This window comes from Pelodiscus sinensis, chromosome 1 (genome assembly GCF_052426305.1).
Source record: "Pelodiscus sinensis isolate ZL-2025 chromosome 1, ASM5242630v1, whole genome shotgun sequence".
Classification (NCBI taxonomy): Eukaryota; Metazoa; Chordata; order Testudines; family Trionychidae; genus Pelodiscus; species Pelodiscus sinensis.
In genome coordinates, this window is record NC_143052.1 from 14,198,086 (window position 1) to 14,223,786 (window position 25,701).

General features: G+C 42.0%; 1 protein-coding gene across 12 annotated transcripts in view; it reads right to left on the reverse strand.

Moving 5' to 3' along the window:
• Positions 1 to 1,507: 1,507 nt before the first annotated feature.
• The window catches only part of USP6NL (USP6 N-terminal like), a 240,383-nt gene continuing 216,189 nt past the window's right edge, over positions 1,508 to 25,701 (reverse strand). For all 12 annotated transcript variants that reach the window (XM_075907624.2, XM_006130656.5, XM_075907816.2 and 9 more), the window contains 2 exons: positions 23,056 to 23,208; positions 1,508 to 5,318 (listed from right to left, as the gene is read on the reverse strand). In XM_075907624.2, coding sequence (XP_075763739.2) covers positions 3,874 to 5,318; positions 23,056 to 23,208 — 1,598 coding nt within the window. In that variant the 3' untranslated portion in view covers positions 1,508 to 3,873. The remainder of the gene's footprint in view (positions 5,319 to 23,055; positions 23,209 to 25,701) is intronic.

Consider the following 25,701-nt stretch of genomic DNA (forward strand, 5'->3'; position numbering starts at 1 on the left):
CCAAGGAGTTGCTAAGCTCCACAGCATTGGTGCTGGCACTTCTAAATTTCTTTTTGTGGGGAATGCTGAGATGTGCGCTACTTTTCCCAATAAAGGCTCAGTTCTGATCTCCAGAATGTGGGTAGGGTTGCCAGGTGTCCAGTATTGAACCAGACAGTTTGGTATTTTCACCTCCTGTCCTGTAAAAAACTTCAGAAAATACCAGACACCTTAAATGTCCAGTACTTTCTGATTTGTTCCCAGCCAGGAGGTGAAAATCCCAGGCTATCCAGCTCAATATGGAGGCAGCCTGACAACCCTAGTGCTTACTGGGTTCCACAGGGGAGCTGTCTGGCCCCGTGCAGGAAGGCAAGAGGGTGGGTGGCCGCTGGCAGCCTGTTAGGGCCAAAAAGACTCACCACACATTTCTTAAAGGGGCCATGCTGTTTGTTTTTGGTTTTGGGGTTTTTTTTTTTTTTTTGCTTAATTCTCGGGGTGGGGGGGTTGTTCAGTATTGTTTCTGAAACCATCTGGCAACCCTAAATGTGGGTACAGCTCCTACTAAATTCACCAGTATTACTGAAGGAAAACCTGGGCCCTAAATGTGTTTACATGGTTATAATGACTGTTTTCCATGTTTTAGAATTATAAAAAGCAGAGAAAGAAAAGCTCCAGTCCGACGCCAAACCCAGTACACCAGTCAATGCAGAATTGTCTGTATTGTAAGCTATAGATAAAGCTGTCCTCCTGCTGTTTCCTATAATATTGAGCTTTTTTTGTAACTAACCTGGATAATCCCTTTGATGCTTGCCATGCATTTACCTTAAATAGGCAGATGAAGTTTACCCAAAATAAGATTTTTATTTTATAAACTATAACATGCACTGTCCTCTCTGCACAGTACAGATCACTGATACACAAATCCTTAGTAAAATTATATGTGCAGTCTGATTAGGACAATTTTATAGGCCCAACATGTCAATAAGTCCACAGCTGTTGACTGATATAGGGTTAGAACACTGGGATAGGGTAGGAAAATTATAATGACAGAGGAGCCAACAGCGCATGCGCGACCTAGATGGCGGGGAGGGGGGTGGGTATTGCCTTCTTGTCCCTGGAAGAGGCCAGGGCAGCCAGCCCTCTGCACTGCACTCAGCCCTAAGAGCCACATGGAGCCCAGGCCCGGAGCTCCAGCTGCTGCCACAACAGCAGCAGCTCCTGGCCCCCACTGCCTCCTTTCCCCCCCATGTCAGCAGGCCTGATGACCGTTCCTACTGCTTGTTTTGAAAGCCATGGGGCTGGGTTTAGAAATGAAGACGTCATCGATACATTGTTACTTCTAAAACAGTGAAAAGACACTTTAAGAACGATACTGAGATTGCTCAGTATAAGAGAAAACACATACAGACAAATAGGGCATACTTTATTCAAGAGTATACCATTCGTTTTCTAAAAATATCCTGGGAAGACCAGAAGTATGGCTTTCTCTACAAGCATACACATGGTAAAAAAGACACAACAACGTAGACCTTGTTATTATTATTATTATTTTTAACATGTTAAAAATGCAATCACATCAAAATAGAATACACAGTTAAAAAACTGTTGTAGATGGCATAAGAAAATAGTGTGTATATATTTTATATATAAAAATCTACAGTATTTACTAGTGTTGATACATATTTTGGAGCAGTCCCAGGCTGCTAGCACAAAGTAATTTATACAGCTTTATTTTTTATGAATCACAGAACCATGGTTAAAACTTTGGGATTATTACACTTAACCACATTATTATATACATACATTGCTAAGCGGCTGCAAGCAATCAGAACTAAGGTAAGCCTCATTCATCATCACGATTTCAGTTTAGAAGTTTTTCAGTGTAGTGCTTAGCTACTGTTACTTCACCGCAGTTTTCAATCTTTAAAATATCAAACTGCACAGTTCATTAAAAATTACAACGCTCACTATATACACAAAAGAAGCACGTGAAATATACTAAACATTACTTCCATTTTAAAAAAAACATTTTACTTCTGTACCTTAAAACCTAGACAGCTAACCTGCAGCAAGAATAGGCACTACAGCTCATAAAGTTATGTTTTCTAGTGTTCAATGTATTCTGCTAAAGCACCTCTCAAAACAAAATGCAAATGACAAAAACCTCCGCAAACAAAGGAAGTTTTTACGTGTCTCAGAACTGACCAGTGTTTTGGTATTTAAGTATTATAAATCTTTTCTGTTAAAAACTCTAAGGACTCAGTCTTGCAAGAGGCCTCTGACCCTCAGCTCTCATTAACTTCAAAGAGAGTTCAGAGTGCTTAGCAATTCCTACATTCAGCATCTCACAAGACTGCACACCAAGTACGCCACTTAACCTGCAATTTTTTTTCTTTTCACAGTGGATGAAAGCAAAGGAGAATGTAGAATACAAAAGGCTGCCAACACAAATTTTGAAAAATATATTTAATTACAAAGAGCCTATTAAGCTTCTTATTAACAGTCAGGGTGGCTTTAGCGTAACAAATCATACAATCTCACAATGGCGTGACAGTGCAACAGCATTTGCCCAACCCTGACCATGCACCTATTGCTTTCTGGAAAAAGGAGGGCAAAAGCAAAACATGTAATTGAACTGACATTATTGAGCTCATGGGAAGCAGCACTGAATGCATGCCCATTATAGGGCTCTCAGTTTTGGTTGGATTTATTCCTGGAGGTTTCATCACATGACAATCTTTAATTAAAGATTAATCTGTCATTCCTGGAGACTTCAGGACAATCTTAGAGAGTTGTTGACCCTAGGATACACTGGGTCAAAATAGCTACACAACCCCCATATTCTCTCCCCAAATTTCAAGTGACTGGCAATACTCTTGTATCAGGAAGAAGACTGTTTGGCAATCCCGTAGCTCACACTAGGACTGGTTTGCTAAGTGAGACCCCATGGTAAAGCTGCTTAGTGTGAGAATGCAGCACCATTTCTGCTTCTAGCAATGCATACATTATGCTCAAATGGTTCAGAAGACTTAAATGGGAACACAAAGCATTTCGTTAACACTGGATTTGGGTGCAAGGATACAGGATCTGTGCTGAAAGTTCACCCATACACTAAAGACTTGCTATACTCAGACTGCCCTGATTTTAAGCACCATTTGTCGGACAGACCAGACTCTCTTTTGGCTCCATGGTTTTGCTTGCCTGTTCCTCCTAGCTGAGGGATAGGCAAGATAGCAGCCAAAGGAATGAAGATTAATTGGGAATTAGCATACCATAAGATTACATTAATAACCCAGAGCATCTCTCCAAGTCCAATCAGATCCTGGGTTACTGAGGCAGTTTATATAGAAAGACAGGAAAGGCCATCCAAAATGAATGGGTCATTTATCAAATAAATTAAAAAGAAAACAATTCAAGAGAAATAAAAGTACTTCATTAATGCAGCCCAAGAGTAAATGCATCTACATTTTAGACTCTTTAGTTATTCTCCATGTACATGTTTGTGTATTTGCACAAGCACACTTAATGCACTGTAATGTCAGTCAAAATGCAGTTTGCAAATGAATTATAGTTGCTAGGCAGAAAGCTCATAGCTCTGTGCAAATCATTTAAACTTCAGAAACATGGTAGTGTTAGATACATTTGCAGATGAGTCTATTGCTATTGCTATGTTTATCTGTATCAGATCCCTTTCAACAGGTCCAATGCAAGTTAAAAAGCTCAACTTTCAGCCAAATTTTAAAACTGTTTTGAAATAATATTATTATTTTATCAGCGAATTGCATGAACTGCCCACATTCTGTCTAAAATACTGGCTTGGACAATTATAAACACAACAATATATATTCTATTGTTTTCAAAGTTCTTGCCTTTTCAGTTAGCATTGATTGAGTCTCACAGAAGCACTGATTCATGCATAGACAACCCATCATTTTGGTTTCTGTAGAGCTGGGTAGTGGGTGATGAATATTGATATTGTGGTAAACCATGTTCTTCCAAGGTTGGTGAAGTCCTGTATCTTATTGGACTATCCACAGAAACAGTTGGAAGATTATGATCCTGAATAGATGTTGGCTGAAAGGCTGGGTACTTCTGTAAGTTACCCAAGTGGCTTTGGTTAGTATCTTGATTCCGTGGCTGCCCATATATGTCATGTCTATACATATACGCAGCGTCCGGCCTCTTTCTGTTATCTGGCAAATAATCCACTGGAGGAATTATAAATTTGACACCTGTGGGTGATCTAGAATTGCCAGGGTAGGCATCAGCAGGTAAAACTTCTATTCGACTAGAGGGTGAAGAAAAAGGATTTGGGCGATTAGTAGTGTAAGAGTTCATATGCAGTTTATCTGGAGAAAAATCTGTTGGAAAAACAGAACCATATGGTCTGCCAGAACTGTTGGTTCGATTCCCATGATTATACTGTGAAGGTATAAAATTCGCACTAATGAAGCTGGAGACATGTTTTGGAGTGTTTCCATGGTAAATAGGTGGGTTACTGTAAGATGGTGGTGGTTGTTTAACATTTGATCCATGATCTGACCCATCAGACTGAGATGAATACCTTGGGCTTCTTGGCTGGGAACTGACCACATAATTGTTGGATATTTTTGGTGGGCCAGGAATTTTTGCAACTTGTTTTCTAGGACTACTAGAGTATGTTACATTCCTGGGACTTTGTGCGTGAGCTCTTTCCAGCATTTCATCAATAGGATTCTCACTCTCATGGTCAACACCTGGAACATTATCATACTGTGATGCGTTAGAGCCTCGCTTACCTTCATCAACTTCCAAAACCCTCATCTTTTGCTTTACATTCAATGGCTGTGATTCACCAGGACTTGGTGGAGTGACTGAAATAGCATGGTTTACTGGCCCACCTTTTACCTCCACAATACGTTTTGTAGTCTTTTCAAAAACTTTGCTATCTGAAGGTTTATTCCATTTAGGTACAAATTCCCTTCTTGTATTTGAAGAAGCATTAGAATTTTGGTTAGCAGCTCCATTGTTATAGTGTCTAGAATAGTCTTGCACTGCTGACTGAGATTTTTTTCTGATATCTGAGTCATTCTTAGATAGCCCACTCCTCTCGGCTGGTCCAGGCTTCTGTTGTTTCAAAGAAGGTTTCTTTTCCAATGAATTAATTCTTGTTTGGTTATCTGGTGAATTTTCTTGTATTCTTTCAGGAGGCTGTCTCCTTTCTGTCCTTCTTGCTGTCTGTGTTCTTGATATGCTAGTATTGCTCTGTCCATTGAGCATATGAGTAAGATTAATCATGGCAGGCTGAGGTTCCAATGGAATTTGTCCCAATGGCTGCTTTGGAAATTCATCATCTTTACCTGAAAAATAAACAATAAAATAAACTGAAGCTTCTTCATATGACATTCCATGTGGGTCAGTTTAACAAACATCCACACACTCACACCCCTCCTCCCCCCAATAAAATACATGAAAGACAAAGGTCCAGACAACCAAATTCAATTCTGGATTAAGACCTCCAATTCAGTTATAGCTGGATCTAGTTTTTTGCTCTGGTTCATATATAACACAATATATATGGACATATACACATGTTCAATAGGAGTTTATCAGCTGTGAAAAAAATCAGGTCACTTATCTATTGCCAGGGTAGGCATCAGCAGGTAAAACTTCTATTCGACTAGAGGGTGAAGAAAAAGGATTTGGGCGATTAGTAGGGTAAGAGTTCATATGCAGTTTATCTAAGTGCCTAAATATGATTTTAGACATACGCATTTGAATTTTTGGTGTAAATGTTTATCTTTGGAAGTTGTGAAGATACTAATAGACCTAAATATGCACTCAGTACTGCACTGGTTTTCTTCCTGAGTCTGCAACAACTAATGCGTTGCTCAGAGTTTTCCCAACCACCGGAGTGCAATTAACAAGACTCTCGGCTGTTTTACCACTGCTATACTGAACACTGTGGATGAAACGAAACTGGGAAACCTCATGTCATTTTTACATTACTGCTGATGGAGAAAGCACTTAGCAGGGGAATACTGGATTATACATAGAGGGGAGGGATCCCTCTTCATCCCTACAAAAGCCTTGTGGGGAGCAGTAGATTAGTGAAGTTCCATTCCACTGAAGCAGTTCAGATGCTCTGAAGGAAGGGGAAGAGACAGATGTTCCTCCCTTTCAGAAGAGAGAAACAAAAGAATTCAGTTATTAGTGACCTTCTACCTTGAGCCCATACAAGGGTCAAAACCTCGGTAAGCGTCCCAGTTCCATCTTTCTCAGAAGTTGAAGGTGAGATGTTAGGTTTCTCACAAGGCCATTAGCCTTGAGCTCATACTTCTTAATGATATACAGTTTGGGGTTTAGTCCTTTGGCTGGCAGACACCCAGCAAATTTCTGAAGTCCTTTTTATTACTTATACATGTATAGGCCAACAGCTTCAAGGGAATCAGAAATAAACTTAGCATAAAATATTTGTTTCTTCACTTCATTAGTATAAGTATGCTGTTAGGTACACTAGACAACTATATCACACGGAGTGAAGCACAAAGCCAAGAGACTTCAAACACAACAAAAATGGGTGCACTCAAAGGCTATGTCTACACTACATGCTTCTTGACCAAGAAGCCTTTTGATCTAGAGTTTTTGCACAAAAACGTCTTGCACAAGAGCACGTCCACACCTCAAAGCGCATTGCAAAAGCCACGTGCTTTTGTGCAAGAGAGCGTCCACATTGCATGGACGCTCTTGCGCAAGAAAGCTCACAGAATGGCCATCAGAGCACCTGTGCTTTTACCCGTAGGGGTTTTTTGTGCAAGAAACCCCTCTGGAGCATCCACACTTGCCTTTTTGCACAATAGCTGTAGCAATGTAGAAGTACATTTACCTACACTGGCAAAAGCCCTCTCTTCTACATTTTACTGCTGTTTTACTTGTGCCAAAGTGCATTTGAGGTGTGGACGCTCCATATGTTTTGTGCAAAAATGACCATTTTTGCACAAAAACCTTGCAGTGTAGACATAGCCAAAGTGTGACAGCTTTTATTTTTTTTAACCATAGATTCTTGTTAAACACTGACTAGAGAGTTCACTAAAACTGATCATTACATTAGATAGTTACACTTAAAATGTTTTGTAAGCCTCTTTTCATAATGATTCTATTAAAAATGTACCGACTAGCTGAAAAAGTAAGCTTTACCATTAAGTCTTTTTATGGTCATTGTAGTTAGAAGAGAACTTATTTAAATATCTAGGTATTTATAAGGCCCCTTCATCACAGAGCAGGTATGCAGAATGGGAACTTTTCTGTTCTGACAAAGGTGGCACTGAAAGACAACAGCACGTACTTACGAACAGCATGTAAGTGGAGAGTTCTCTTTTGGTTATGAGCACAACATATCTTACATCATTTAATGTTTAAATGCTGGTCTCTTAAGGAGACAAAGCATTCCAGATTGCAACCATGTCAAAAACATTAACAACAAACAGAAATGATAGCTATACGCCTATATGACTATTTATACCAACATTTCTTCTCAAATTACTTTATCCTTTCAGCAATCTTAACTAAGGCTAAGATTTAGTCACAGATATTTTTAGTAAAAGTCACAGACAGGTCACGGGCAATAAAGAAAAATTCATGGGAGCCATGACCCATCTGACACTTACTAAAAATATCCATGACAAAATGGGGATCTGAGAGTTCCCATACAGCTTGCAGTGGGGCAGCTATGCAGTGGATAGGAACTCTGGCCTCACCATGGATTGGGTGTTGGGAGTTTCTGGGTCCTCTGCAGCTGTCAAAGCTGTGAGCTGGAGATGGGGAGGGTACCTCCATCCACCTGTGAGCTGCAGGGGCATCCCCAGTGCCTGTAGTAGCGTAGAGGTGGGATGGATACTCTGCAGCATTCTCTGCACCCATGGGTGGCAGGAATACCCTCTCTCCCCCAAGCGCCCCAGGCTGAAGTCACAGAAGTCACTAGAAATCGTGACCTCCATAACTAAATCATAGCCTTAATCACAGCTATTTTCCCATTCTAAATTAACACAGGTAAATAAGTTTTACGTCCACACTCAACAAAAGTGTAGCTTCCCTACTTATGCACAGCACTGTCTTTCATACTATAAATAAAAAATGTTAGGTATGTTATTGTAAATGTATCTCCCACAATCTGTTTGAAAGTTTGCCTATAACTTTAAAAAAATCAAACAGCATGCCCATATAAACACCATTGTATTATCAGCTAAGTAAAAACTTCAAAGATAGGAACAAAATAATTTTGCTGAAAAATTATGTGGAATTAGCTTTTTAAAAATAGTTGGCAGAGAACTAATTTAGCATTTTGATTCTCATTGTTGTACTAGAGACACAGCACCATGCAACTTTCATCTATTACTCAAAAATCTGAACTTAAAAATTAACCTCTCATTGTCATCAGTTATTTGTATGAACAATTCATTCTGTGTGTGAGTAGTGCACTGAAGGAACTCTCAAACAAAATTGTCTCTAAAATATAGTGCTTAGAAATATTAATAGTGTCAAGGAAAATGTACAATGAGTTACAGCTTTGACAGCTAATTCTCATTGGAGGTACATATGAACAGGAGGGCAAAAATAGATCACTGGATAGCACATAGAACTGCCATCCAGGATCAGGGCCACATGTTAGATTCTGCATAGAGTAAAGACAGAATAAATAAAGACAGAATTTACAGTCTAGGAGTCAGACAGATAGGTGCACAAATCAGTAAAGCACGAGAAGAGTGTGACAGATGAAAAAGTAACAAAATGAGAGTTTAAGTGAGAAGCCTTTGTTTGCTACTCAGCTAACTAATACTAGTTACATAAATAGTAAACTGGTGGTCATTATCATTCTACTCCAATTGAAGTCTACACATGGTGTTCAAAGTTAAACTTACCCCTTTCCTGAGGTCTTGCTACACTGGTAACTTAGAACAAATTTCATCCTTCTAGCCTGACTATTCCTAAGCTTTCCAGTCTCTATCCCCGATTACCCTCGAATCAGAAGATCGCGTCCATCTCTCATAACTTGGCAATGTTAACAAGTTTCCTGCTACACAGAGTCAGCAAAATTCAATCAGCATATTTATGCAGGGCACTAACTCCTGATAACCTTGTAGGTCACAAGAGAGTCCAGAATCCCTATTCAGAGAAGTAGATCTTGCCGTTCAGACAGTTTTATTTAAAAAAAAAAACAAAAAACCGCAAGTGAAACTTTCAAATTGAAGTTTAAGAAAATAAAGCTGTTAGAATTGTTTTCCCACAAGTTTCCAAGACACAGAAAAAGACATAAAAAAGAGAGACTATGAAGGGGCTAGCAGAAAATCCATAAATGTCTTCAAAAACCTGAAACAGCAAGTGCACGCAAATCACTCAGAAGAAATGATCAGTAGGAAAGAACTGACTGCCTTTCTGCATGGTTCTGTTTTTTCTTTCTTTCTTTTTTATTTCATACAGATTACCTAGAAACTGTGATGACAGGTGGTTTAAAAATGCTGAGATTTCTTCATAAAGATGGGCTTCCAAGACAATGTACCTAACATTACATCACAGTTAAAAAATTGTTCCATATTCTTTTTGGGGTAGAATTCACTCCCTACTCAGGCTCTGCAAAACCTTTATATCATTTATGTTCCACTTATTCCCTCAAACTAGTGTGTATGTAGAACATAAGAATATGTAGACTGTGTTTGTCTTCTGCACAGGAGTGAATTTCAGTCTTAATAAATATTCCCAGCACAAATGCCATATGTTGTTAGTTTTTCCCATCTTATTTGTCTCAATGAATTTGTTAAATTAAGAAATGCAGCATTTGAGAAAAACACTTCTGTATAATCCTAAACTGTCTCTTTTAATAATAAGAATTAAGTGTGAGTTGGGAAGCAAATACACACAAAATGCCCTTAAAAAGCATGTAAATTATACAGAAGAGATCTTGGTTTCATAATGCTGTTAAGTAATTTGCAACTTTCAGGTGATCCACAAGGAGTTTTTGGGATGTTGTAAGAAAATAGCCCATCATTAACTATGATGATGTAATTTTAACACCGATAATTTAGGGTGCTTATATGTAATAAATGTCTTCTTTAGAAAAAATGGCCCTCCGTCAATGTCCTCCGTGCTCAAAATGTAACTATTCAATTTATTTCTAAACAATCAATAGTTGCATTCATATTTAAATATGCATTCCAGTGCTCTTCCAGTACCTACATCAATGCATCAACTGTTTTCCCTTCTTGTTCATTCTTGAAGAAATTCACGTAGAGCAAATTGGAATCCTTTGAAATGTGCTTGGTTGAACAATACGTTTTTTTTTTTTTTTTTTAAATTTGACACTTAAGGTCTCTTAATTACCATTAAGCTTCCACAAAACCTTAGCCAGAATATTGCAAACATTTTATTGAATTCTACACTGCTTTGAAGATTATTTTCTGTAATCATTTCGTGTAGTTCACAGTAACAGAACACATTAGCATGGGGGTGTGTGTAGTTTATATGATGTATGCAATAACCTGAATTATAGTTATAAAACAGATGTCAGAACAACACTACACCATAATATTAGTTATGGAACACTGTTGTGAAGCTGTTAGTGTCAGAATGAATTCTAAAGTTTAACAGCCAAAATGCACCAAGCCTAAAACTATTCTTTAGAAAGCTAAAACTGTGCACATTCTAACAGAGACACACCAGGCTTTAGTATTCTAGGATTTGATGATAGGAGCTGAAGCTTAGAATCTGCATAGAAAACAAAAGGTAAGATACAAGATGAAAAAAAGATAAAGCTTTATAACTTCATCATAAGGTCTCCATACAACACAAATTAACTTGACCTCGAACTCAAACAGCAAAAGTCTTGTCTGGATCAATCAATAAGCATTTGTACACCAACCTTTAGCTACAGCCACATTACTAAACTCTGTTAGCTATGCTCAGTTTTTCTAACAGGCAAAGCAGCAAAACTCATACCTGAATCCCAGGCTCAGTTGTGCTCATTCACTAAAGTTTGTCCACATCTTAACATAACACAACCTGGACTAAAGACAGATGCAGTAGTGGCATGGTCCACTAACAAGAATCTTACAGCACAAAGGCATATCCCAAATCACTGCCACCTCCTACAAAACAAGCAGTTTGTTTTAAGCTAGCAAATGTGTGTTTAATACCTACTAAAAATCAACATGGAATCAAACAGGCCAGACTATATTTAAATAGGGTGTTGGTCACCCCCTGTAAATCCACAAAGATTATTAGGAGCTACCAACTACATTAGATGTCAAGAATTCATTGCTCTTGAAAACAATAAGAGCTTTAAAATTAACCTAAAAAATAAGAAAATCCTTTGAGGCACAGGAAATAAAAACAGGGAAAATAATTTGCACACCCATCACCATGCATCTTAATGCAAATATCTATAGCTCAAACTCTCAAAAAAAACCCATGCAAATCATGTACATGAATGTTGTGAAAAAGTCAGAGATAAAATACCAGGAGACACTTGGGGGATAGTAGCGAACAGGAAGACCACGGTATCGGGTGCTGGTAGGAACAGAGGAAAAAGAAATAGGTTCATATCCTCACCTTTAAAAAAGCACAATGAGAAAAAATAAAAAGAAATATGCAGAGTGAAAGAGCAAGCAAAAACCATAGAAACAGAGCACACAAGCCCCTCTGCTGAGAAAAAGTATGCAAATAAAACATCTCATGACTTGTCACAGTAACATGCCAAATATTCCCTTGCAAGTTCTGCATCATGTTCCACCACACGTCAGCCTAAAGCTTCACCGGCAGCCTCAGGCATGCTTTTACCTTGACCCCTTCAACTGCAATTTTTAAGCTCAATTGCTAAGAGTCTCCAGATATGAACACCTGAGAATTAGTAATAGGGCATTCTCAGGGTTGCTGTCTTAACTGGAATTTGTTTCCACCATTGATCCAAAGATTGAGTTTACTAACATTCAGGGAAACTAACTAGTCTGACTGCAGGGCACAATTTTATTATGTTCACAGTTATTTCTAGGCTACATATTTTATTAAGATGCATTTGCACCAAAAGATAATAGTAATGCAGCAACTGGAAAAAAACAGAAAATATGAAGTGGAAGCTGTCAGCTGGTGGCTGTTTTGGTAGCAATAATGAATATTATTATTGCCCAACTGTGTTGTTTTTGTTTTCTGGTCCTTTCAATGCAACTGGATTTTTCTTAGCCTGCCACTATTTGATGCATAGTGAGGTGTGAAACTGTATTGTTGTCTCCTTCCCCACTCCTTTAGCATACCAAAAAGGTAAACAAAGGGTTTAATTATTAGGACCCTCCTCAAAGAAAATCTGACAGAATCTCTGTACAAGATTCTCCAGAGTTGGTACCATGTAATTTTTGTTTGTGTCTGTGTGGAAGCATGTAATGATTTGGTTGCTCTGTGTCTAAAACTAGGGGAGTCCATTCATCATTAGTACCAAAAACCAGAGAGCACAGCAAAACATGGGGGGGGGGGGGGGGGAGAAGGAATAAAGAAAACATTACTAATATGATGCTCATTTATTGGTGGTGGATATGGTAAAATATGTAAATTGGAATGAAGAAGAGATAAGAATCAATACAACTATTCCTAAAGTGAACTGAAATTAAGAGTCACATTAAAGGGGTTTTTGTTCTACTGCTCTTGATCTAACAAGTCTCTGTCACCACCCAGTGGAAATCAATCCCAACTGCAAGACTTTACAGATTAATTGCTCCAGTAGGCACTAACAGCTTCTTGCACTGAATAACAGACATATAATTGGAGTAAAGTGCTTTAAGTGCTCTCTCTGGTGAATAACAGTCTAGTCCTTAATTTCAGCACAAGCATATACGCACTTTGTTCTAATACAATTTTCAAGTATGGTAAAGGGTCAGAAAAACTGTTCAATTAAAATGACATCTTAGTATTTTGTGTTTATTTAGCCTCAGTGACTTCCTCCATCTTCTTTGCACCATTTACAAGTCGAAAGGGACTTTTTAAAATATAACTGCTTGTACGAGAAGCTCAAGCTGCTATCAAAAAGTCAGACTTGCTTCTTGCTCCTCAAAATGCCATCAACAACAAAAGGGAATTCTGTGGTTATAGTTTTGATGATGGAGCGTGAGGAAAAAGAATATACAGCTTGCTTTTCTGCAGCTATATAGGTTTGCGGTGCTGGCAGGTGCAAGAACTAGTTTATAATTATAAATATCCATTTAACAGACTCATAGGAGGGTTGTGCGTCAAAGCAAGGTGATTTTGTAGTCATTTTCTGGTTACATATGTAACATTTACATATTACATTTTATATCACGAATTCTTACATTTCTTGAGAAAAATTCTAGTTTTCACTGAAAAATTCAGTTAAAAAGATTGTAAACAACCAGCTGCAACATAATTTCATGTGTAGTGATATAAAAATGTATAAACTAAAGAGGTCAAGTAATAAAAGATTTTTAAATAGTGCAGAACCAATAGATAAAATTCCACCATTCCATGCCCTTTCATGCTTTTATAACATCAGATATCACACATTAGACAAGCACTAGAAAAGTTGTAAGAAACACATAATAGGAAAGTATTTTGGTTTAGTTGGTTAATAAATAAAGCATAATACAAAAATAGATACGTTTGTTTTCTCCAGAGATATAAGTGAAAAATCCCAAATTCCTCTGAAACAAAAAATAAATAAATAAATAAAAAATACATAGCATCAGAAAGAGTAAATTAAGCAGCTTCATAATTTTGTTGTGTTATTGACAGTGTCATGAGATCTATTTTGCTAACATTTACAGCTAAGGGCATACATCCTTTGGTAGATGATCACTAAAATATTACATACACTGCTGCAGAATTAACAGAAAAACATTAAACTGGAAAACAAAATCTGTGACCAACATAATAGTCAAACTTCTGACTAATTTTTCTGCACACAGAAAAGTCAGAAATGTGTGTGCAATTAAGGCATCCAAACTTTAAAGCAAGGATTACTGCATACACAGTGTATAAAATGATTAAGAGAACAAAGGCAGATTCTAAGCTTAGAATTTGACAGAAAAAGTGTGGATGTATAAAAGGAACACTGCCTATGACATGACTCCAGGCCAAATACTCAACTACTATTAATTGGTGTACCTCCATCAAAAAGGCTTTACAGACATGAAGATTTGGGTCACACAATGATTTTTGGGCCACTTCTGTACATTATGAATCACAATATAGTCAGTAAGGTTGCTGCAAGAGTGGACTTCAGAATTCAAAATCTGAAGATCCTAAACGGCTGGGAAATTTAGATTCAGGATCTAGTTTCCATCCAGTGTCTTAAGTGCTACAGAAAAGGTGGAGGCATTGATTTTGTTATTGGCTCTATGACTGAGAATAGAAATGAAGTTATTCCCACAGTTTAGGAGCATTTCAAAGGATTTTTTTTTACATGAGCAAGTAAAAAATAAAAATTCTGTGTTGAGGTGGTGTTTTTGGTGTGTTTTTTTTTAATTCAGTGGCATAACTCATTACCCCATTGATCTACAGAGTAACAGCCTGTTCCAAAAGGATCCATCAGGATGACAGAAACTGGAGTCATGCAGAATTAGGCTATGTCTACAGTTGCCAATTTTAGCATACTACTGCCACCTCCTACAAACACAAAAATAAAGTTGCTCTAATAAGTCCTGGCTTTGGACTTCGACATTTCAGTGGGTGCCCTATGCTTCATGGTTAGCTCCATGACAACTAACTTGATTGTAATCTCAGTGTGCTCCTGGAGACTGAGTGTTCACATAAAATAAGTATTTAATAGTTTTTTCTCAACACACGCGTGCGAACTATTCAAGCAAAACATTCAAAACAAACTTTGAAATTTTCTGTCCCTTCATCCCCAGGCCCTTCTGCTGAATAAAGGAAGGTCTCTGGTTCGGAGTTTAAAGTGATGCAAGAAGGAACCAAGGAAATGCTGTTCCAGGAGGAAAGTAGCATTACTGTAAGTGTTCGGCAAAGTTAATACCTCTTTTGATATCTGACCACAGCCTGCCAAATAGGGTACCTTGATGTTCCTGTGCTAACAAAGACTGACAGATGGAGAATTCCTCTGAGCTTAATTAGCTCTCTGCAAATTTTTGAATCACTGATCTTGATGCAGTCAAATGAAGACTATATTTTATGTTCTTTTTAAATGGTTTTAGTTCATAATGATTAAAGGTGAAACTATTGCTTGATGCAAGAATGTAAGAAAAGTGGTATATACTCTAATTTTAGTTCAGAAAAAGCCAACAAGCTTTTTTGTCCCAAGACAGCAAAAACCAGCTACTTAACTTCATAATTTGCTTTTCCGAGATGTGTTGCTCATATCCTTTCCATATAGGCGTGTGCGCTGCATGCACGCGTCATCGGAAGTTTTTCCCTTAGCAGTACCTGTTGGGCCAACAGGGGAGCCTCCTGGAGTGGTACTGCTATCTCAACTAGTATACAGGCAGTCCCCGGGTTACATACAAGATAGTGACTGTAGGTTTGTTCTTAAGTTGAATCTGTATGTAAGTTGGAACTGGCGTCAGCCGCTGCTGAAACTGATCAGTTTCAACAGCGGCTGAATCTGGACGCCAGTTCTGACTTACACACGGATTCAACTTAAGAAACCCAGGCGTCCCCAAGTCAGCTGCTGCTGAAACTGATCAGCGGCTGATTCCAGGAAGCCTGGGGCAGAGCAACTCTGCCTCGGGCTTCCTGTAGTCAGCCGCTGATCAGTTTCAGCAGCGGCTGACTTGGGGACGCCTGGGGCAGAGCAGCTGGGTTGCTCCAGTAGAGCCGCTCCTGAAACTGCTCTGCCCCAGGCGTCCTGATTCAGCCACTGCTGAAACTGACCAGCAGCAGCTGGGGTGCTGCCGGGTTGGTACAGTAGCGCCGAGGAGCGGTGCTGTGGGACCAACCCGGCAGCGCCCCAGCTGCTCTACCCCAGGCGTAGGCAAGAAAATCCTGGTCTGCTGGGAGGGGGAGGGAGGCACTAGCTGCACCCCCTCCCCCCCCCAGCAGACCAGGGAGACGCGGCTTTGCTCCCGGTCTCCCTGGTTTGCAGGGAGATGGGGAGCAAAGCCTTGGAGCACGCCCGGGCTGTCCCGCTGCGGGCGTGCTCCGCGGCTTTGCTCTGCGTCTCCCTGGTCTGCAGGGAGACGGGGAGCAAAGCCTTGCAGCACACCCACAGCGGGACAGCCCGGGCGTGCTCCGTGGCTTTGCTCCCCCCCCAGCAGACCAGGGAGACGTGGAGCAGCTTTTCTCGCCCCGGAGGACGGGGGTGGCGGGACTGCAGCGCATCTGGGCGTCCTGCCGCTCCAGTCCTCCGGGGCGAGAAAAGCCCCGTTCGTAACTGCGGATCCGACATAAGTCGGATCCGCGTAACTCGGGGTCTGCCTGTATATCCCTGCTTGCCCTCCACCCTCTCGGTTTCTTCTTACCAAACTACTCAGAAGGGGGGGAAGGCAGGAGGGATTTGGAATGGATACGAGCAACACAACTTGTAGAACAGTTATGAAGGTAAGAAACTATTTTTTCTTCTTCTCATGTCCACTCCATATAGGTGACTCCAAAGCAGAAACCGCAGGAGGATGGGTCAGAGTTCTAACCTTCTACCAAGCAGAGGACACCCCTGCCAAGAGCCGCATCTTCCCTAGCATGCTGAGCCAGATCGTAATGGTTGGCAAAAGTATGGATTGAAGACCATGTCCAGATGTCCAGAATAGGGACCTGAGCCAGAAAGACTGTAGAGGAGGCCTGCTCCCTAGTGGAGTGAGCTGTGAGAAGGGACTGGAACTCCAACCAGACTATAGCACTCCCTGATGCAGGAGGTTATCCATGAAGAAATTCTCTGGGCAGAGACCGGCTGGCCCTTGAGCCTCTCCGCAATTGCCACAAACAACTGCGGGGACTTAAGAAAAGGCTTTGTCCTGTCCAAATAAAAAGCCAATACTCTTCTAACATTAAGAGTGTGTAAAGCCTGTTCTTTACCAGAAGCGTGGGGTTTGGGAGTAAAAAGAAACAGGAGAAAAATGTCCCGGGAAACATGAAACAGACACCAGGAAGTTGGGATGGGGGCGTAATCTGACCTTATCCTTGAAAAAGACTGTGTAGAGGGGGTCTAAGATAAAGGCTCGTAACTCTGACACCCATCTAGCCAACATAATGGCCACAAGGAACAATACTTTCCAGGAGAGATGTAATAATAAACATGTTGCCATAAGCTCAAAGGGGGGGAGCTGGGAGCCTGTTCAGGACCAAGTCAAGGTCCCACTGTGGAATAGGTTGACCAACATGTGGGTAAAGCCTGTCCAGTCGCTTCAGAAACCGATTGACCACGGGCAGCCCAAACAGAGAAACGCTTCCATTTAGCCAGATAGGTGGCCCTAGTGCAAGGTTTCCACCTTGCACCCGCTCTGAGCACTAAATCTCAGCCACTGTCAGCCATGGAGCTTACAGGCCATTAGGTGTAGGGACCTCAGGTTCGTCAGGCTTTGCCACTCAAAGTCCTGCGTTATGACATCCAAATACAGTGGGAGGGCGATTGGTCTCTCGCCAGAGAGGCTCATCAGGGACATGAACCATTGCTGCCTGGGCCAGGCTGGTGCAATGTGGATGAGGGAGGCCCTGAATTGTCTGACCCTCATAAGCACTTCGTGCACCAGTGGGCACAGGGGAAATGCATAAAGAAGGCCCTCGGGCCATGGGGTGCTAAGAGCATCCCGCAGGGACCTGCGACCCAGCCCCATGACAGAGCAGAACCTGGGATACTTCCTGTTCTGACGTGTCACAAACAGGTCCAGGAGGGGAAACTCTACCTGCAGAAAATTTGGAGGGCCACATCCCCCCTTAGAGACCACTTGTGTCTGGTGAAGGACCTGTTCAGCTGGTTCGCCAGCATATTCTGTGTCCAGGGGGGGTTAGAGGCAGTCAGGTGAATATCTGCCCCGATACACAGTTCCCATAGTTGAAGGGCTTCCAGGCACAGGTGAGGGGAATGTGTCCCACCCGATCTGTTTATATAAGACACCGCCACCGTGTTGTCAGACAGGATGAGGACTGTCCTGCCCCTGAGAGAGGGAACGAAGGCCTGGCATGTGAGGTGGACAGCCCACAGCTCCCTGACAATATGCTAGGAGAGCTCCTCCTGCATCCACATACCTTGAGTCTGCACATCACCAACATGGGCTCCCCATCCTGTGTTGGAGGTGTCCATCACCAGCTCAGGGTTGGGCACAGCCTGGAGAACGGGACTCCAGCACATACCACCTCCTCCTGGGTCCACCAGTCCAGGGAGCAGAGGATGTCTGGGGGGACTGTAACCACCCTGTCCCAGGAGTGGAGGGAAGGACTGTGGGCCATGCCAGCCACAAATGTAGCAGGCACATGCGGAGCCTGGAGTGTTGAATCACATACATGCATGCAGCCATGAGCCCCAGAAGGCACATGTAGTTTCTGGCCATGAGCATAGCAAACGCCCACATGGTCATAACGGCTTCCCTGATAGCCAGGAAACAGGACCTGGGCAGAGAGGCTGTGGCTGGTGTGGAGTCCAGATGAACACCCACAAACTCTATGACCTGAGAGGGGAGCAGGGTAGACTTGGCCACATTCAGGAGGAGGCCCAGCTCAGAGAAAAGTCCTGCACCATGGCTATGTGTGCTAGCACTTGGTCCAGAGAAGGATCCTGAACGAGCCAATAGTCCAGGTAAGGAAACAGCTGGACCCCACGCTCCTCAAGAAAGCAGCGACTACAGCCATACACTTTGTAAAAACCTGAGGAAACCCCTGCCCATGAACTCTGGGGAACCACTTCATCCACCCCTAGGCTTAGGAGCTGCTGCACTTCCTCCCGCAGGAGATGCTCATGAGAGGGGTCCTTGAAGAGGGATAGGGCAGGGGGATGAAAGGAAGGGGGCAAGAGGAACAGGATAGCGTAGCCCCTCCCTACCGTCTCAAGGACCCACTGAATCAAAGGTGATGGAAACCCAAGCCCGGTAGAAAGGGAATAAGTGGTCCAAAAAAGGGAGACATGAGACTGGTAAGCTGTCCCTGGGCACACCTTCAAAACCCTTGATGGGGGCCCTGATTTTTGACGGCCAAACCCAACCCTTGGTCAGATGAGGGGTGGGAACGGCACCTGTTGTTCCTGCCATTCCTGTTCCTTCCCCTGCTCCCCAAGAAGTCCAGGCAGGTGGCCAGCAGGGAAGGTTGGAGGGCATTCCTTCCAGGGCATGATTGCCTCTGGGGGCGGGAGTGTGGATCCCCAGGGACTTCAATGTAGCCCATGTATCTTTCAGACCATGCAGATGATGGTTGACCTTCTCCGAGAACAGGCTCAGTCCTTCAAAGGGCAGGTCATGGATAATGGTGTGAAGCTCTGGGGCACCCTGGATCCTTGCAGCCATGAACTGGGACAAAGGGCTAGGCCTGTAATCATGGCATGGGTGGCCACATTGGCTGCATCCAGGGCCACACAGGAGACAACCCTGCTCTCCTCAAAGAGGGACTTGAACTCAGACCGGGAGTCCTGAGGGAGAAGTTTGGTGAATTTGTCCATCACAGTCCAGGTGTTATAAGAATAGCGACTAAGCAGAACCTGCTGGTTCCCTATACGGAGCTGCAGCCCTCCTGAGGCATAAGCCTTCCTTCCCAGAAGGTCTATCTTTTTGGCCTCCCTGTTCTTAGGGGTTAGGCTCTGCTGCCCTACCTCTCATGATGGTTCATCGCCTGGACAACCTGAGGGTGAATGGGAGAACAAGTGTTCATTTTCTTCTTGAGGCGCATAGTGCTTCCTTCTTATCAGTAGGTGGAACAGAGGCCGGGGTCTGCCCGAGGGTCTTTGTTATTTTAACCACAATTTTAAGGGACAAGGACACTCTGGTAAGGGCATCAGCTTGCAAGATGTTGACCATTATGCCAGAGTCCTCCAACATCCTCTCCAGCTGCACCCCCAGACTCTGATCCAGCCAGCAAAAGAGGTCATGTTGTGCCCTCAAGTCCATGGATGGCATCAATGGGAGGGCCTCTCTCAAGGCCTCGTCTTGAGATGAGGATGAGGAGCCCTTCAGACCAGCGTCTTCTGGATCACAGGCCTAGGGAGCCACCTGGGAAGCTGCCAAAGAGGTCACCTTCAAGGCCTGGGCTGTGGGCAGAGCACTTTCCCCCAAAGCCCTGGGACAGACATGGCTTGGGGCAAGGACTGTCCCAATGTAGGGGAACGGACCAGCGGGGTGGTTCAGGGGAGAGCCCTGGGCCCCAAGTAGACCAACTCCGGACTAGAGGGTCCCACACCCTGTGAGTGGAGGAAGCCAGGGAGCCCAAAAGGGCCACTGGACAGGTGCTTGCCACTGCGGTGGTCATAACTGCTGTGCCGTCTGGACAAAAGTGGGCTAGGGTGGCCAGGGCAGCTGTTGCTGCTGCTGTGTTTGAATTGAAGGGCTCCGGTGCCGGGAACAGTGCCCAGACCTGGACATGAAAGCCCACAATGAGAAGACTGACTTAGCCTCCGAGTCAGTGGAATAGTCGAATGCCAACAAGGGTGGTACCATAACTGAGGCCATCAGTGAAATGCAGCTAGGGGCATACCTGGCCATGGACACAGGATTGCCACAGTGCCAAGGTGGGGATGGAGATACAACAAGCTCCAGTGCCTAGCCTGATGATAAAGGTGGTGCCACGTGCTCAGCTTGGGTCAGTGCTGATGCCATAGAGGGGATCAGTGCCGGAACTGGTGCAGTCACCAGTGTGGATAACGGTGCTGGAGCTTGCACTGGAGCTGGGGCTTGAGCCGGTGCCGTAGTCGAAGTGTTTAGCATCAGGGCAGATCTATGGTGCCCCCTCAAGGCCAGGACCAGGTCACTTTGCACCGTAACGTAGACATGGTGCCGTCAAGAGTCTCATGCCCTCATTGAGGGTGATGCCGGGACTGGGGATGAGGTTAGTTCAATGAGACCCTTGTGACCTCAAACGTGTCGAGTGTCAATGGCTCCAGGAGGTCTTCCACCAGGCTGGAGCCTCAGTGTGGGCTGGGATGACCCAACCTTGACAGGCCAGGTACTGAGCCCACTGGTATCCCTGTGCCACTCCAGAGGGCATACTATTGTCACAGTACTTGGAAAGATGGACTTGATGAAGGCTTTGTGCAGGTCCCCGCAGGGAATAGGCTTAAGCACTTGACTCAGGGTTTGAAGCCTTGGGGCCCAGAGATGCCCCACAATGAGTACTGGAAACACAAAGCAACTCCCCATGCCAGAGAGAACTACTTACACTAAGAACTATTTACAGAGATAACAAGAACAATTAACGGGAACACTAGCTAATCTACAAGAACAAACTGGGTGAGAACTGCTAAGAGTGCTTGTGGAGCAAGAGCAGAGAACATCCATGACCAACACAAACGGTAAGGAGGAACTGAGGGGGTGGAGGGCCAGCAGGTGTATATATTAGTCAATATAGATGTCCCTGTAATTGCAGCTGCAGCTGCTCTGGGCTGTGGTGGCATTGACACTGGAACTGAGGTGGGAAGCCTGTTTATCTTATGCTCACAATGATCCCTCCTGCTGGCATCAAGGTAATATGGAGCAAGAAGCCACCCGACTCAAATGCAGAGGGGATGACAACGAGATTTCATGGGAGAAGTACACTGAGGTAGGAGGGGGAACTGTGATCCTATAGCAAGAAGCACCATAGAACATGCATGAGGAAATTAATAATTCTGGTTTTGGAGCATAGTTGAATAGTGTGAACTAAATAAACTTTAAGGCCATACAATGAACAAAAATAAAAATGAGCAAGCGTGTAATTAAAGACTATCACAATGCATATGCAAAAGCAAATTTAATTATCATATTTTGTAACTTTGGAGTGTTTGTGTTTGCAACCTTTTAACACACTGTGTATAATAAAATGCTATTTATAGCTAAAGAGAGTTGCAAATTATCACAAGATAATTTGATATCTTAAAAGATGGCTTTTTTTTTTTTTTTTAAAGTGAAAGAACATCTACAAGGAGTGCTCCATTATATGGTTCCTACATAACTCTGAAAGTAACAATTGCACCCTTCCAGGCTACGTCAACACTACAGGCTTCTTGCGCAAGAAGCCTTTTGCACTAGAGTTTTTTAGCAAAAACTTCTTGTGCAAGAGCACGTCCACACCTCAAAGCACATCACAATAGCCATGTGCTATTGCACAAGACAGCGACCACACTGCATGGACGCTCTTGCACAAGAAAGCTCTGATTGCCAGTCACAGAATGGCCATCAGAGCACCTGTGATTTTTTCCACATGGGTTTCTTGCGCAATAGCGTCCATGCAGTGTGGTCACTCTCTAGCACTAAAAGCAGTTATGTCTCAGAAAAGGAGATTTACCTACAGTGGAAAAAGCCCTCTGCTCTGCTATTTAACTGCCCATTTAATTGCACAAGAGCTCATTTGAGGTGTGAATGCTTCCCAGGTTTTTGCGCAAAACAGCTGTTTTTGTGCAAAAACCTTGTAGTGTAGACGTAGAGTTTCTGAAGGAAACAAGGAGGTTAATCAGTTCAGGATCTAGGAAGACTGACCAGCTACAAGACATTCATAGACTGTATTTGATTAAAAGAATGATTTTTTTTGTTCTGGTTATACTTCGGGGGGTTAGCAGTTCTGCACAGTGGCTAGAACTGTCTATAAACCAGTCCAGAATCTTGGACAGAAATTTGTTGGCTTGAAAAGCAAGCATCCCTGGATTTTTATCTTCTTGCTTGTAAACATCTCCATTTTAAAAGTTCAACCTAATAACATTAATTCAACATAGTAATCTAAATCCAAAAAGTTTAAGTGTTTTCCATATACATACAATTAATTGCTAACCATTTTTTAAATGCAGTTGGCTCAAGGTACAGATTCAAGATGACCGTTGTTTTGTAAATCAAAAAGTCATTCAAACACAAAAAACACTTTATGGTGATGAGGAAACAAATTAATTCATGGATTTGAATGGCAGGCAATTAACAAGTGGGCACCTATATTCTTAATTTGTTCAAAAAATTCTTAAGGTATAGATCAGTATGTATGGTGGAAGTTTCTTACCAGCTGCTGGTAGATCCAACTTTGCTCGTTTCAGTTCAGACATAGAATTTTGGAGCTGCTCTATTACAAAGTCATCTTCAAAGTAGAAATCCTTGGCTAGAGTCTCCTGAAGAAATTCCACAAGTTCTTCCATTTGCAATTTAAGCAGATGTTCTAGATTGGAACAAGAACATTACTGTGGACAAATAAGTTTTTATGATAAACATTCAAAGAAAAAAAAATCTACCAGAGGGGTGAAATGCCTTGACAGCTTCTTTAAAGATTTTGAAAATGGAATAAAATATACTTTATACTAGACATTTACTAAATATGCTAAAAGCCACTCACTTATTGCCCCTCTAAATAGTCTCTCTTTTTTATATCCATATGTTCTCTTTCTAATTCAGTGTCATTCAGGATAATGAAACCAATCACACCTCTACAATCTTGACATGAGATATTAAAATTCACCGATTTTCATTACTATATCTTCTAAATACTGCCCCCACCCCCTACGTTTGGAAATGACTCATAATATACTTATTCTCCATTTAAATGCTTTGAAGACCAGTAAAAATTTAAGACATTTAAGATGCCCTCATTTGTAAATGAGTTAGAACTCACTGACATAACTGGCAGTTTAGAGCAGAGGGTTTCAAACTCCAAGGTGCTCCCTGTAAGTTAACCAAAGTGTCTTCCAACCAGCTAGCAGCTTGCCCTTACAACTCTTGACCCATGAAAACGCCTGATTTAGAGCAGTTGTTTCAGGCTCTAGGCAGATTCAGACATGTGTTGCTGCATCAGATACATTCAGGTCATATTTTGAAGGCTTTTTACAATGTAGCTTTGTTGGCAAAAGCCATTGTGTAGAAGCTGTTATACTGGCAAAAATGCTTTTTTCTGGTATATCTTATTTTGCTCACCGAATCAGAATAAACTGTATCAGCAGAAACACTTTTTGACCAGTATAAATTAGTCTACAAAAGGAGAACTTTGACTGTGCAGTTATTAAAACAAAACTTTTAAGCACAGACGGGACCAAAAGCTGAGACTCTGGAGAACAAATGAGAGGCCTGGCCATGATGCCTCTTTTCTTTTCTTCCTCCCCAATGTGGTCCACTCCTCAGTGCTTCACCCATTTTTCCCATCAGGTAACACCACTCTAAGGGTATGTCTACACAGCAACTAGACACCTATGGCTGGTCTATACCAACTGACATGGGCTCGCAAAGCTTGGACAGTGGGGCTATTTCACTGCTGTGTAGACTTCTGGGCTCTGGCTGGAGCTTGAGCTCTTGGAGCCTGTGAGGTAGGATAGTCTCAGAGCTTGCCCCCCCCCCCCCCCCCCGCCCCCCATGAACCCAGAAGTCAACACAGCAGTGAAACAGCCCTACAGCCAGACTCCAATGAACCTGAGTCAGCTACCATGGGCCAGACACAGAGTGGGTTTATTTTTTTGCTGTGTAGACATATTTCAAGGGTACTTGATAGTTTTACATAGAGAAGTGTTATACTGAACATGTTTAATAGGCCAGTTTAAAACAAAAAAGGTCCAAATTATCACTATTGCTTTTTAGAGGGTTGAGACTGAAAGCTCTTCCCTTAAAAACAAAAAACAAAACAAAAAAAGATGGGAGGGAAAGGCTGGGAGAAATATTACATTGGTTTTATGTTTGCAAATAAAGAGGAAAACTCAGATCTGATTTCTACCACTAATTATTATGATTCTTGAACATTTTAAGAAGTGTAACAATTACAAACATTTTTCATCTTCAAAATATTTTATGTACAAACTAATAAGCAGCTCCCAAAAGAGAGAATGATGCAGCACCCCCACAGTTAAATACGATAAATTACCTAGCAAGATTAAGACATTAATTCTGCAAACTCTTCCCTGTGGACCTCTGCTCTCCTATGGAGCACTGGAGACATCACTAGTGAGCCCATACGACTTACTCAAGGCTCTCAAAGAAGGCAGAATTGAAACCATGACCGGGAAGAAATTTTCCAACATGTCTATGTGACTTAGGAGCCCAAGACTCATTTTCAAAAGTGATATATACACTTATGAGCCTAAGTCTGATATAAAGTAGGGAGCTTGTGCTCCTAAGTCATTTTAGAAAATGGGACATGGCTGGTTTTGAAATTTTTACCTTAGCAATATGAGGTACAAGCTCCTAAATCATATGCTTAGATCATTAGACCAAGTCTCTCTCAATAAAAGCTTCAATAACTTCACTCATATGAAGAAGTGGGTTGTGTCCCACAAAAGCCCATGATACCATCTATGTTTTTTGTTAGTCTCTAAGGTGCTGCAAGACTATTTGTCCTTGATTTGTTTGCTTTTAAATTTCAGTTCAGGTGTTGGCTCCCTTGTTCCAATATATTCTAACAAAGAAAGTCTACAGCAACTTGTAAAAATTACTTTTAGGTATAGGTGATTATCAATATTTTAAGGGTTTACTCATTAACATTTAAAGCTTTAACCCATGTCTTTTTTTTTAACTGTAAAAATGTGTGAAGCAAAAGCTAATAGGAATACAATTTCAAGCCATGCCTGAGGACTGGAATAAACTTATTCCAAGTTGGTCAAGAATGACAGTAATGTCCAGAAGACCCACTTAGGATCAGGTTTTCCACTGTGCTGAGTCTACACAGATATAGACA